At 41.8% G+C, this 14,459-nt stretch overlaps 1 protein-coding gene across 3 annotated transcripts in view; it reads right to left on the bottom strand.

Moving 5' to 3' along the window:
• The window catches only part of faf1 (Fas (TNFRSF6) associated factor 1), a 73,597-nt gene that overhangs the window by 14,877 nt on the left and 44,261 nt on the right, over positions 1–14,459 (bottom strand). For all 3 annotated transcript variants that reach the window (XM_071528002.1, XM_071528001.1, XM_071528000.1), the window contains exons 13-15: positions 9,518–9,672; positions 3,525–3,661; positions 3,295–3,383 (exon numbers count right to left, since the gene is read on the bottom strand). In XM_071528002.1, the coding sequence (XP_071384103.1) occupies positions 3,295–3,383; positions 3,525–3,661; positions 9,518–9,672 (381 nt within the window). The remainder of the gene's footprint in view (positions 1–3,294; positions 3,384–3,524; positions 3,662–9,517; positions 9,673–14,459) is intronic.

Below are 14,459 nucleotides of genomic sequence, written 5' to 3'. Positions count from 1 at the left end.
GTCTGAGTTGGGCAGACGTCTGTGGTCGTGTCTGAGTCTGTCCTGGGAGAGGCGAGGTGGGTAAAAGCAGAAAGAGAGGAGGGAGAAGAAAGGAAGGAAAGAAGAAAGAAGGAAAGGAAACAGGGAAAGAACTAAATTCACCAGTGCCTGAGAACTCTGCTACACTGAAGATGAGATTAGTGCAGTGTCAAGGTTGACTTCACCCAGATATGGGATAGGCCCCGTCAGCTACTGTACAGGATATACTGAAATTCCTGTGGTTATTAGTACTAATGATGAATAATCACACTGGTACATTGCGCTTTCATTCGTCTATTTGTGACATTATCACAACCCATTTCCCTCTGCCTCTGGCAGGCCGCGCCTGGGTAATTATCACACTTCACTCACCGTTGTGGAGACAGATTTCATATCCTTCCTCCGCAGCTATACTACAGCCTCATGGCACTGCAAATCTGATTTCTGATGCAGATCTGAAGCAAGCTTTTGCAGTGACAAAAAATAAGTGCTAAAAACGCAGTGATAAAATACAATGTTAAAAACAACAGAAGAAAAATGACAAATGTTCAGATGAGATAAAAAAAATTAAAAAAAAAAAACCAAGGGGCTAATAAAAACACCTCATCTAAAAACAAAGAAAAGAAGAAACAAAACAAACAAACAAAACAAGATGACAAGCAATCTGATGCTGTCTGGTGCTTTCTAAACACAAAACACCCCAAATCTTAGCTTGTTAGAAATTCTCTGGAAAATAAACATGAACAATCAATCATAAAAACAAAGACATTTTATGTAGAGGTGTGAAAGGCTGCTATGGAGGACTTAATACTTTCACATCCACTCAAAACAATTTGAAAGAAGACATGATGCTCATGAATTAACACACTATTATATAAAAAAATCTAATTATCAAAACATATAGTATCAATACTTAATATTATTAATAATATCAATATAACAAAAATACATTAAGGTAATGAACCAAATCGGCCTGCCAGTGTGAACCTACAGTTCATGATTCACACAACCTGAACTGACACATGCACATAGTCTGAATACTTATTGCTGCTTGTTACCGTTAATGGTTATTTGAGGTGTGAGGAGAATGACTAATCCAATATGAAGCTGGTGTACAGAAGTAATAATAACAGCAGAGAGAACAGTTGTCACTCAAGAGTCACCCACCCACCTGAAGGAGTCTAACCCTCAGGATGCGTGTGTGACAACATTCTTTAACCACTGTTCCCATGACTGGGATGCTATGGCCTTAACCTCCAAGAACCACATCTGCATTGTTAAGATTGTGAAGCTGACTGAATAACAGGCTTTCTGGCTGGCTGACTGACTGACTGACTGTTTAACTGTTCAATCCCTAATATGGTGTGACACAGGACTACTACAGCTACAGTAGTCAAACCAGAGGTAGAAAGATGTTAGAGGCTGAGAGAGAAGCGTGGGAACAGGAGAGAGTATGAGAAAGTGTTTAATTGACACACTGTACAGACCAAACTATTGGCATGCAGTATATGTGATATGTGGGAACTAAGACTGGAGTCCTAGTAATGACTACAAATCTAACTTGGCTGTACTCAGCTGACTGCAAGTAGTAGCAGAGTGCCAGCTAAAGTGCTCGCTAGAGTAGGAAAATATATTTGGTTCTAATTGTAGCTGGCCAAACAATACAATCATTCCAAGACATCTTGCCTGAAATTATTAAAATTTATAATATAGAAAAGACCCGCAGCATGCCACGATAATACTCAGCAGACTCCTACTGAAAACCTGCCTGGCGTATAGGACAAAAACGTATAGAGTGTCATTCTTTCTCTTGTTTGATGTCACTGAGTAAACATCTATTTGAAGGAAGAGCTAACTCTTTGACTGTGACAAAGACGAGAGTGGTTCAGGGGGTCAGGTGAAAGTCTTTGACAGAGAGAAGACCTCGCTGTCATACTGTCCCAGATTCCTGTCTCCGACATGAAAGACTAGCACCACTGCTCCCTCACTTTCTTCTATGGAGTGTAGCCCTCAATGGTGTTTGTCCACTTTCTATTGGATTAAAGGAGGCAGTCGACAGACACAGAGCAGCGCAGTGTTGCCTACACAGCAGAGTGAATGAGAGAGGAGTCTGTATCCTGTGCCTATTCAAAGACCAAAGACTGTAGCTGGCACAGTAAACTAGAACTAAATGGGGACGAGGTGAATTGTGCCGTACCCTTTCTCGATTCCCGACAATGGTATGTATTCTCTGCTTGCCATTCCAAGTAGGCCACAGTCTAACAATGCCTTCTGATCTGTCCCAGCATGTTGCTATTTATCTCATCAGCAGACCAGGGCAAAACCCGGAGTAGTAACCGATCAGCTCAACTGTCCCAACAACAGCCCTCTTCCCTACCTCATGTGAAGTAAGTTTTATGACTGGCTATAGATACAAATGACCAATCCAGGCACTTAAGGGTACAGCTCGAGATGGCTTGAGTTTCTACCACTCTCCAATTATGCCTAACAGGCGCGTGTATACGACTCCCAACCCAGTTCAGCTGAAACTTTCATCCGGCCTAGAAGTCATTTTCATTGGCAAACATGACGTGGCCACTGACTGTATGGTGTCCCCACAGAGAGAGAGAGCATTTGTGTTTATTATTAACACTTACGTCGCCTCCTTACTTTCTTTTAGAACGCGACATCAGTAAAGTTCAAAGTACATCCGTTGTCACTGTATTACCGTCACCAATAAAATTCACCATATACTGTAGGGTAAAAAGGCTTTTTTGTACAGTGGGCGTTGGGATAGACCACAGGCTAAGTTCTACGCAAAGAACTCGTGGCTCAGATGTATCGAGATTAAACCGATTAGACATGGTTTTCGATTGAAAATTTTCGCCGCAAATATGATCTTTTGCCTCATTGTCCCTTTGGTATCCTTTGGTATAAAGACATCACAGACCGGCCAGTTTGGTAAACATAAGCCGGCTATGCCCTGTTTACCGCATCACATTACAAGACTTATGGGAATTAAAGTTAAAAAAATTTTAACAGTTACCTCTTGCTGTCACTTGGAGCCACGAAAGGTTGCCTAGTGTTACTTTAACAGAATCTCTCATTTGAAACGAAACAACTTCCATCCGAATGTAATATTACTGGTGAACAAAATATTAGTGGTTGGGTGAAAAGATTCAAGCTGAATGTTTTTTTTTTAACTAATTCAAAGTATTTCCTATATCTCTAAGAGACAGAGCTTAACACTGATGTAGGACTGTAGTTACAGGGCTCCTGACTGCTCCAACACCCCACCTCATCCTTGATGTCCTCTTGTTGCTGTGCTGTGAAGATCTCCATCGCTCCCATTAGCCTCATCATCAGCTCGTCCACTGTCGTATTGCCTGATGAAGAATTAAAAAAAAAAAAAAAAAACACAAGCAATTTTAGCAATTTAAGAGCAAACAACTGAAAAACCCACTATTCCAGCTTGGACACAGTGGTGTAATAAGATATAAGAATACTATTAACTAATTCATAATTACCTTGAATAACATTTAAAACTTCATTGGATGTGCGTTTGCCCATGACTATGAGGAGCAGGGGGAACTGGTCTGTCTTGTATGTCCGTATAGTCTGTGCCACCACGCTGCCAAAGTGCCTCGTACACATGGTGAGTAGTCTGGAAGACAAAGGAATCAATCCAATTCAAATTTATTTTTCATTCTATTTAAATCACTTGATTGTTGTTCTTGGCACTGAACACATTTCAGAGCCTGGAGTTTAAAAAAAATATAGCAACAGAAAATACACAGGCCATCAGGCAACAAGACACACACACACACACGCACACATACACACACGCATGTGCACACACGCGCACAAACCCACTTTTACAAGATATGGAAAAGGAGGCGTATGCTCCATCATTTCACATGCACAGCAGAAAAGAGAAATACACACAACTCGTGGCATTAAGGACTTTAAAACCAATTCTGCTTTTTCTTATTCCATCAGAGTGACATGCTGTCTAAATTGGAACCGCAGATGAATTAGTATTCCTCACCAGACGCCCAGAATTGATAGGGCAAGAGAGGATTTCTTATTCCATTACAAAGACAGAACTTTTTAAATTAACATTTCAGGGAGGGAAAAGGGTAGCAGGCAGCCGGGGCCCTGCCGAGCTCCCTGTAAATGTCATAATATTAATGAATTGCTATAGACTGAATGCAAATATAGATTAGCTTTTTCTCCCGCCTTTTAATAAGATCTACTTTAATAACTGGCTGGTAAAATAGAGAAGTAATGGAATGGATGGAGGGATGGAGGGTCAGAGGGAAGAGGATGGATGGAGGGGATGCGGTCTAAGAGGGGGTGTAACTCATTAAAATGTGAATTCAAAGTTGAGGGAGCTACTTGCAGACTTTTCAAACTATGATATGAAGCACATCAGCTCATTGCGGTACTATTAAAATTATGATCAGACCAGTACATGGTGAAAATATGGACCGTATAGTGACAGATCAGTGAGGTATAACTGAAATAAGAATCTCCTGCCAATCTGATTTAAACGAAACATGTCCAAAATCTTGAACTTTGGGTGACCTATGTCTTGGAAGGAAGAGGTTGGGTACCCTAATTCCTGATGATCAGTTTGTCCCTGACACTTGTCCCTTTAAAGACCTAACCCCAGGCAGACCATGACAATAGCCCAGAGGGAAACTCTAACCTGTAATGAAAGACCAGGGAACAATGGACACTAACTTGAAGGGTAACCCAACCTTAATTCTCCCATCAAACACAAGCCAACCTCCTTTGGTTTCTATCTAAAGACTGAGGAGTCAATCCACCACAGTAAAAATTATCATCACAAGACAAAAACTGCTTGATCTGGAAACACAACCTAGACTTAACATTTATCCACTGTCGCAAAGAAATGAGAGAAATGCTGCAATCGGGACATGAAGCAGTCGATACAAATCCACCTATAGAACAAGTTCTGACACAATGTCGAGTGCAGGAGGAAGTCAAGCTGCCCCGGGAGCCGAGTTGAACAGTTCAGCACAGCCTCATCCAGCCATAACATAACATGGTCAAGAATGTAGCCTTGTCTATATCAAGCCTTGTGGCCCTTAAAAAACCTTCAGGGGTAACCCAATGCAGAGGAAACACCTGCATGGAGCTTGCAACTACCGTGAGCTTAGGCCTTTGGTTGGCTGCCTAATATGATTGACAGGTTCTAATTTGTCACCCATCCCATCTCTCACTGCACATCCAGGTAGCTAAAATAGTTAATGTTTCCCTGGACTGTCAAGCTGAATTTCTTCACATCACGGTGGTGTGTGAAGATGTGAGTAGACTGGTTGGACCTGCCATTCGCTTCAGTGGCCCGCTGATGAGTCAGGCTAGTACAGTAGCACTGCAGGGAATATTTTTGCCAGACACCTGTATGGGAACATGTATGGGAACCGGATGCTCTGCTTGCTCACTATGTAATACACTCTTTGTTTCAGAGCAAACATGGACATGTTTTGATTTGAAAATGACATTTTTTTCCTCTCAAACAGTAATTGTGTTTTCAGCTCTGAGGATGTCAAGGTGACTAGTCAAGTGTACAGAACAGGAACATAGGCTGCGTTCACACACACAGCGTTTTTTCCCCAACTGCCAGCGCCTCTTTTTCATTAAAAGTAATGGGAAGCAGCCACAAGGCACACAAATGGCGGCTGCTCTTGAACAGCGTTTTTTTGGAAGAGCGGAACGCTTTCAGAAGTTGAAAAATGTTCAACTTTTCAGAAAAGTGCCGGGTGACGTGAACCGCTTTTTCCGCACAAAAAACGCTGTGTGAACGCAGCCTTATCCCTGCTCTTGGTATTAAAGACACTAAGTTACACATCAAGGTCTTCTAAAATGAATTGTACGAAAATACTGTTGACTATACAAACCTCTACAATCCAACAGATGAAAGATTGGTCAAGAAAACAAACTCAGTTTAGTTTACTCATCAGAAGTACATGTGCATACATGTTAGCATGGAATCAAATGTATAAGACACCTGATGGAGCATGACTGCACTCTCATAAAACGATTTAAGAATTGCAGCGTGTTTATCTACTGATAGTTTCAATATTTGCCATGTGCCAAGACAGTACAGTTCCTGTATGATATATCACATTCATTTCCCATGGGTGACAATTACACTGGCATGCAATCAGCGGATCTGCTTTTATGCATAATTAATCATTTAACTGGAAGGACTGTGAGAATACAGAGAGGCAAAGCAACAGGCACATTCCAATAGCAGCAGGTTCATCACTCACTCACTCACACACACACGCACGCACACAGTCAGGATACCTTCTTAACAGCCTCTGTGATTGATGCCAATCAGCAGTCACTTTGGATCAACCAGAGAGCGTGAGAATGTGGAGAAATAGCGTATGTGTGAGTGAGTGTGCACATGTGCATGCATGCGTTAGCAGCAAAGCTGTGACTAGCTGTGTGCGATGAAAAGCTCCAGATGTTGCCTGCCTTTTAATGTGCAATAAAAAGGCTCAGCTGGGGCAAAAAGCAAAGGAGGCGAACAGGAGAGAAAGAGAAAGGAGATCGGAATGAAGGAAGGAGAGAATATCCTTAAAAGAAATAATGGAGGGTTGAGGTCAGGGTGCGAGTCTTTCTTAAACGGCTCCTACCAGGGGGCAGGCTTAACTCTGGAGGGGCTGGGGAGAGGGAGAGAGGGAGGTGGTGAGATAGAGAGAAGATGGAGAGAACAGGAAGGAGATGAGAGGAGATGGAAAGAGGCAGAGGTAACATGAGGGGAAGAGGGAGAGAGAGGAGAGCTGAGGTTTGCCCTGGGACACAAAGCTAATGAGTCGGCCCAATCAAACCTCACCACAGCCACACACTTGAACCTGGATAGGATAGGCTGAATTTATGTAGGAATTCTTTCCCCACATTGTTCAACAAAATTAGCCACCCAGTCCATCCTAGTAGTTGGACCTGTGCCATGAGTAGATGTTGCAGAGACCAGTTTACTACCAACACAGGTTGATGGAGCTGCGCCAGGGCCGTGAGCATAAGGAGAGAGATAGAGATGTTTGGACTCCAAGAGAGCCCTTCATCTCCCACTGCCCCTCCATTCAGACAGCTTAGTCAAGACTGCCCAATCAGGGGCCTCATCATGCAAACACAACGCCTTTTGTTAGCATGCCACCTCCCTGCTTCTAATGAGAGTCTGAAGTTGAAGAGAGGGGGAGAAGACAGAGAGAGAGAGGGTGCGAGCATTGGAGTGGGGGTTGAATGCCAGCAATTAAGATGTCATCTTCAATCTTTCAAGTCCTTCAGATTTAGTCACACCACAATATAGAAAGTCAAATCATTTACAATGTTTTTTGTTTTTTGTCAGATTCAACAGTTTGCCTGCTTGAAATTTAAGGCAGCTATACCACAGTATGTAGTGGAGAGAGCAAGGCACTAATGGAAGCTTGTCTACCTGAATTGCCATAGACATTAAACTCCTCTAAACAGAAGGCCTACTCACAGATAGAGCTGCAAAATGAACTGCACAAATATCAAAATTGTGATACTGTAACAAGAGGCTGAAATTTCTAAGAGAGCAAGATGTTTCAGACAACTTCCTTTCTGGCCCTTTGCAGAACTCCTTGCCCACAAAACAAGTTGCATGGCACAGAATATAATTTATTGTAAAACACTCAATATCCACTTTATTAGGTACACACTTTATACACAAGTATAAAGAATGCAGTCAGGGTTGAGAGAGGTTCTGTTATTGTTCAGCTAAACTTTACAAGGGCAAGACGGGTGATTTAAGTGACTTTGAACATTAGCAGTGCCAGACACACTGTTTCCCAGAATCTTAAAAAAGGCTGTTATCCTGAGATTTTTGTGCATTAAAGTGTCTAGTATTTATTGAGAATAGTGTTATAAATAAAAAACCTCAGTGACAATTTCCACAGGCAACAACGCCTTGTTGATGAGTTCAGTTCAGTTCAGTTCAGCTTATTTAAGAAGGGACAGTGCATATTAATCAACAATAAATGTAAATACGCCAGATTTAGCCAGAAGGCTAATTTTCATCTGTAGTCCCTGGCCAAGGAGTTATAAAAAGGCATCCTAAAAAGATACAAGATAAAGGTAAACCGTAAAACATACAGAGCAAAGATAGTTAAGAAAGGACACACAGTTATTTAAACTAGGTAAGTGGATAAAAACATACAACATATAACAAGACAGTACAAGCAAGCAGGATATACCGTGAAGACAAATGTTAATTGCAGTTAGACATAACTACGAAGCACAAACAGCAAGCCATACATACAACACAGAGAGATACAGACAATAGTCAGCATACGCAACAACAGATGTTAGAGGGTACACGGACATACTGACATGACACAGAAGCATAGGGCAGTGGACAATGGTCAGACTTGTTCAAACTAACAGGCGGGCCACAAGTACACAAATAACAGCCGACTACAACAGTGGGGTGCAGAAGGGCATCTTAAAATGCAGAACTCGCTGAGCCTTGAAGCGAATGGTCTACAGCAGCAGAGGATCGTGCCAGGATCCACTCCTGTCAGCTAAGAACAAGAAGATGAAGGTACAGTAGGCACGATAACAAAAACTGGAGGACTTAAGAGTGGAAAAATGTTGCAATGTGCCACTGGATGGGTCAGAATTGGCATACCTAGCATGAATCTATGGATCCATCCTGCCTGGAGACAACAGTACAGGCTGGTGGCAGTGATGTAAAGGTGTAGGGAATGTTTTCTTGGCACATATTAGGCCTCTTAGTCACAGTTACTTACACATTGTTGCTGACCAGATGCTTCCTTTCATTGCCACAGTCTATTAGGCTTGGGCCGATATTCAATATTATCGAATATGTAATTTGGAAGAAATAAAGTAAAACAAAATTTGGGTGGAACAATATTGCAATATTTAATTATTTGGATATCGCCCAAGCCTACAGTCTACCTTTTTTCAAATGGATATTTCCAGAACAAGAATACACCATAGCCTCAAGATGGTTCCAGGAACAAGACGGTGACTTTAGTTTACTCCAGTTTAGTCCCCAGATTTCAACCCAATGGGGCAGCTATGGGACAAGATGGAACGGTATGTTTGCAGCATGAATGTGCCGCTGAAAAATCCCTATTGGATGTTTCTAGCACTTTCTTGAATGTGTGCCTCGAAGAATAAAATGGGCACAGAGTTTGTTTATTTCATTCGTAATGAACAAATCCTAAGCATTATGATTTTATAATTTCCCCCCCAAAATGTTTTGAAAAAAAAAATTATAAATCATTTATAATTCATGCTGACTAAATGAGATTATATTGAAAAAACCTGTGTCCATATTCATAACACCTGTCAGCAAAGACAGGTAGACAGTGAGACACACACACAAATGGATAACAAGGGAAAAAACAACATGATATTATTGATAAATCCTGCAGCTTTACTCACAGCAGGCCACCTGAAAATAATGAAAGACCCTGCTGGCTGACTCTCGTACCTGGCTTTGTTAGCTTCTTTAGTGACGTCCCAGGCCCATGTTATGAAGTTCTGGCTCAGGTAGGAGACGATGGAGTCGGCACACATCATCTGGGAGCAGAAGACGTTGCTGAGGACACTCTCATCGTTGTGGAGGTAGATGGCCAGCAGCTTTCTCTGCAGAGGGGAGAAGAAAGGAAAGGAGGGAGGGAGAGAAAGAGAGATGGAGAATGAAAAGAGGTCAGCATACCAGTGTTTCCTTATGGATGATTTTCTTAACAGGGTGGAAAGGCCACTGAAACAACATTTTAGACCATGTGGCACAAAAACACTATTGACCCCAAATCAATTTAAGTTTCTTCACTCATAGTTTATTAGGTACGTAGTTTATTATGTACAACCTTTCTTAAATTTGTGTGTGGAGAAAGAAGCATTTGTGGATTAAACTCCAACCAATTAGGGATTAGGAATTTGATGACCAGCTAAAACACAAAGACCTCAAGAAATCATCAACCTCAGTCTTTTCATGCCATTACTATATCTTCCTATCCATGGGGATGTGATCAGCAACACAAGAAGGAAACATTAACAGAAAGGCAGGGGAAAAAAGGAGGAACACTGTGAAGTCCCACTAGAAATGAATGGATGTTGAGTTTTTTTTAAAAACACCATGAAATTCTCAACAAATCCAGCCCTCTCAGATGTCTTGTATGTCCTTGTAGTGCGAGATCTGTGAACCGTGTGCGGGTGTCTCCTCGCTGGAGAGACATTTCCACACTACATGACCATAAAATGACATGAGAGACCATTAGGAGCAGCGGCAGCAGTGCTTCCATAGACCAAAGCAAGGCCACAACTGGCAAAAAAAGCAAATACCACACAAAATCAAATGGAGAGCGGTGTAAATAAAACTTCTCTTGGAGGCGACGAAGATATGGAGAAAACAAAACAGACAAATCACTCTATTTATTTTACACCAAATGCCAGCGGCCTGCTCAGGTTAGTAGCGGCAGGGCCAGACAATATTGACGAAGCTCCAAATCCAAGGATATTGACACCATCATATAAGCCTGGCAGATTCTCCCCACTGACAAACTAATTAAAAAACAAACACACCCACAAACATAAAAGGTTCCAGGGGACGATGTAGGAAATAATGCTCTCTAAATTACATGTGACTTCTCTTGCTATAAAAAAACAAAAAAAAACTTCACTCTCAGTCTCTGCTTTTTTTTTTTTTTTTTTTTTTAAACCACGACTCTGTAGGGGGACTGGAGGGGTCCATTTCTCAGGAGCAGTAAACTAGGCTGCATATGCCAAAAAGCAAAAAATCCACACAGGGCATAAAAAGTGAGGGAAAGTGAAAGACGAAGTTGTGCTATATTGTGGCCTGTGTAGAATAGGAGTGGGAGAGCACTGCTGTGTTTGCTCAACGATTAGTGCTTTAGAATAATCTCCCGGGCTCCTAGAGAGAAGGAGCTGGGGGCTCATTCATTGGACCGATTCAACGGCCTGAAAAGATTAAACACTCATGCTGAGAAGACAAGCAAATTCAGTCTTGAGAGAGGAATGAGTGAGAGAGAGGGGAGGGAGAGTTTTAGAGCATAAAAAAGCCCCTCATACACACTCAAACGCTGACACACCAACACACATGCACACGGATGCACAGACATGACTGTGTGGTAGCCATAAGTGAAGGACTCGTACTCACATACATGCTCAATTAGAGCAAGTGTAAAGACTAATCAAAGTGGGCATTTTGGCCAACTGAAGGTTCAAATAACATCAACTCCTTCATCTTAGTTAAACTGTCCCTACCCCTCTGTTCCCTCTCCTCTTTCAAGTCTGATCTTTTGTATTGCTTTTCTTAGCAGGGAGGAGCAAATCCCCAGTTCAGCTAAATTACTAGGTCCAACCTGAGCTAGATAGTGACCCCATAGCCCTTCCTCACACCTGTTCACCTAAATCTAAGCTTGCTTTGTGTGTGTGTGTGTGCGTGTGTGTGTGTGACTAAAGATTTCACACAGCAGAATAGTGGCAGCATTGACTCAGTTAAAGCCTCCCTACTACTGTATAATCATTACTCCTCTTACTCCACAGTTCAATGGCCAGATGGAGTCAATGCTACATCTGGTATAAATCTTCCCATTCAAATGTACGATGCCAACGTTTTTCTAAAGTTTAAAAATTGACCTGCATGTTAATGAAGCAGAGCCTCATGGGTATGAACTGAAGAGTATTTATTGCGTTGTCTGCTTATAGAAGACCTCTGGATCGATGGGTATGTGTGGCAGCATGGCTAACACCAATATACCGGGTATGGTCACCATGCTATCCTTCTGCTTCTTCTATGGCTAAAACTCTACAGTAGAGCCAAGTGGAGCTGGCCAGGGCCAACTGTACATATGCCTCTAACATTAGTGCTGATGGTGCTGTTTTTGGCACTGACTGACTTATGTCAGTACTACTGAACAACGTTTGGTGCCAAAGTTCAGTACTGTAACGGTTAATCTTCCATTGTCTTTCATCCAAACACCATACCTGTTCTTTGATTTGAGTGACTGCAGATTGGCTCACTAGGTTTCCTCTTGCCGCGGGCAGGAAAAACAAACTTGTCCAGGCATAACTACACCATCATCTCTTTGTTTGCTCCCAATAAGTACAAAATGTGGTACAAACAGTCCAAGGTCTGGCTACATTTTACTCAAAGTGACAGCAACAGCATGCAGTGCCATAGTTGTGACAAGAAACTAACTGCCATGCCTGACAACACATTGAACCTCATGAAGTAATAAGTAATCTCTGGAAGCAAAGCCTCCCTTATCAGGCAGAACATACGAAATGTAATAGAGACCCAAAGAGCATTGTTAATCAAATATGATGTACCATCTGACATTTTAACTACATATTAGCAGTACAGATTCCTTTAAAGATTTATTTTTGGCATTTTATGCTTTATTTGAGAGATCTAGTGAGAGAGAGACAGGAAGGTATGGGAGAGAGAGCGGGGGGAGGACATGCAGCAAAGGACCACGGGTCGGATTCGAACCCGGGTCGCTGCGGGAAGGCCTGAGCCAAATGGTACGCGCCCTACTCGGTGAGCCACCAGGGCGCCCCCACAGATTCCTTTAAGATATTTGCCCTACATGTTGCATGTCTTATCTTGCATGCTTGTCTTGCATGATATGTTTTGGTCAGGCACTCTTCTTACTTTAGTGAGGCACAAAGTGTGTAGCTCCCATGGCAAAAAAAAAGTTCTATAATTGCAGACACTTGAATGAAATGAATCTCAATCAAATATGTCTTGATTTAGCAACTACAACAAACAGGTTTTGGCTGTTTAGCCTTCACCAGTATCTCACAACAACTAAACTGTACTTGCATCCTAGTTCCCATAGCCGACTGAAATAGAGACAACAGTTGTATATACGTAAACCCAAAAGGGACAGAGAGAGAGACTGTTCTCACATCCTATTGGGATTTTGTGCTTTTTGAACTGTGCTATTATCTCTAACATGAACGTCACTCTGTCCCTTTAACTAACACAGACACGCATTAATGGGAGGGCAAGAATTAGAGGAGAGAAAACAACTTCTAAACGATGCTGCAATCAGATGAGTCTGAGAAGTAAAAATTCAGAAGGATTTTCACACACACACACACACACACGCCTCATTTTCCCTCCGACATAGCTGGTTTGTTTTGCTAAGGCAACATGACACTTGTGAAACAAGCGTTTGTTTGGTTCAAACAAATGAGTCTCTGTACTGCGGGTCACTAGGACAGGCAGGTGTATTTTCCCATCATCCCTGTCTGCATGATATGGGCCCATAAAGAAACAATCCATTATCTGCACAAGAACATCGTACCAGACACTTCACTTCAGTGTGAGGCACAAAAGAAAAAGGTTCAAGCTCATTGCTATGCTCTCAGTGGAGCATAGTGGAGCTCTGTGGGTCAGTGGAGTGGAGTGAAGCACATCTGCATGTACTCTGATTGTAGTGGGTTCAAGTCGGCCTCACCACCTATGTTGCAATGTCTCTTTACCTCCTTTCCTGTCCGCTTCCACTACACTATCCATCAAAACAACACAGTCTCAGGATGCATCCTAGTAAATCAGATGGCTGTGGCACATAAAGCACTAGGGCTGGGCATCACAAACTATCATATTATCACATCATTGTATTATGAAGAAATATAAAAAATCTATCAAATGTATCAAAAGGTATTGAAACACGTCAAAATGTTGTATTCTTACAATGAAAACACAAATCTTCTGGTATTTTTACTGAGGAAATTGAGTATGATCTGATTCTATTTAGAAAAGAAGGTGTCACATGTAAATGTTGCATAGAAAGTAATACTCCACAACATTATGACATGCTTTCATAACCTGTATCAAATCTGAAGTATCATTACTGGTAAAGAAAGTTTCTTTTGATTCATAGCCCTACGTTGAGTTTTACTCTGATACACAATATTTGCTGAATATTTTACCCTCTCTCTCTTCCATCGTTGCCATCACTCTCTACCAATTAGTTTCAAATGAAGCAGAAATGTCATAAAATCATCTTTAAATTAAAAGAAAAGTCAAAGTCCTCCATTTTGTAAAAAGAAAAACATTAAGACTGTGTCACCTATGACAGACAGCCATTGGTTTAAATTAGGGCCCTTTTTCAGTGGATGTTATCTGTGCTATGTTGGGAGGAGGCTTTTAATCGTTAGTATGTTTAACAGGACCAGGGGAGACCAGTGAATGAAATACAGGCACGGACAGAAAGGTACAGAGCGAAGGAAGGAGAGAGAAGTCAAGAAAGTGATTGTTCCACGAATGGCAGGCTCAGTCTGGAAAAGCAAACACTTCAAAATGAAGAGCTCAAATGACTGATCTAGTGACCTCCCACACACAGTGGGAAAACACATTCAGATCGATGCTCAACCACACAGGAGGTTTTCAACACCCC

The sequence above is a fragment of the Centroberyx affinis genome, unplaced genomic scaffold, assembly GCF_046629955.1.
Source record: "Centroberyx affinis isolate AG114_WGS23_722 - 3 ecotype Tasmania unplaced genomic scaffold, CSIRO-AGI_Caff_v1 ptg001599l_1, whole genome shotgun sequence".
Classification (NCBI taxonomy): Eukaryota; Metazoa; Chordata; class Actinopteri; order Beryciformes; family Berycidae; genus Centroberyx; species Centroberyx affinis.
This window is presented reverse-complemented; position numbering and strand designations above follow the sequence as displayed.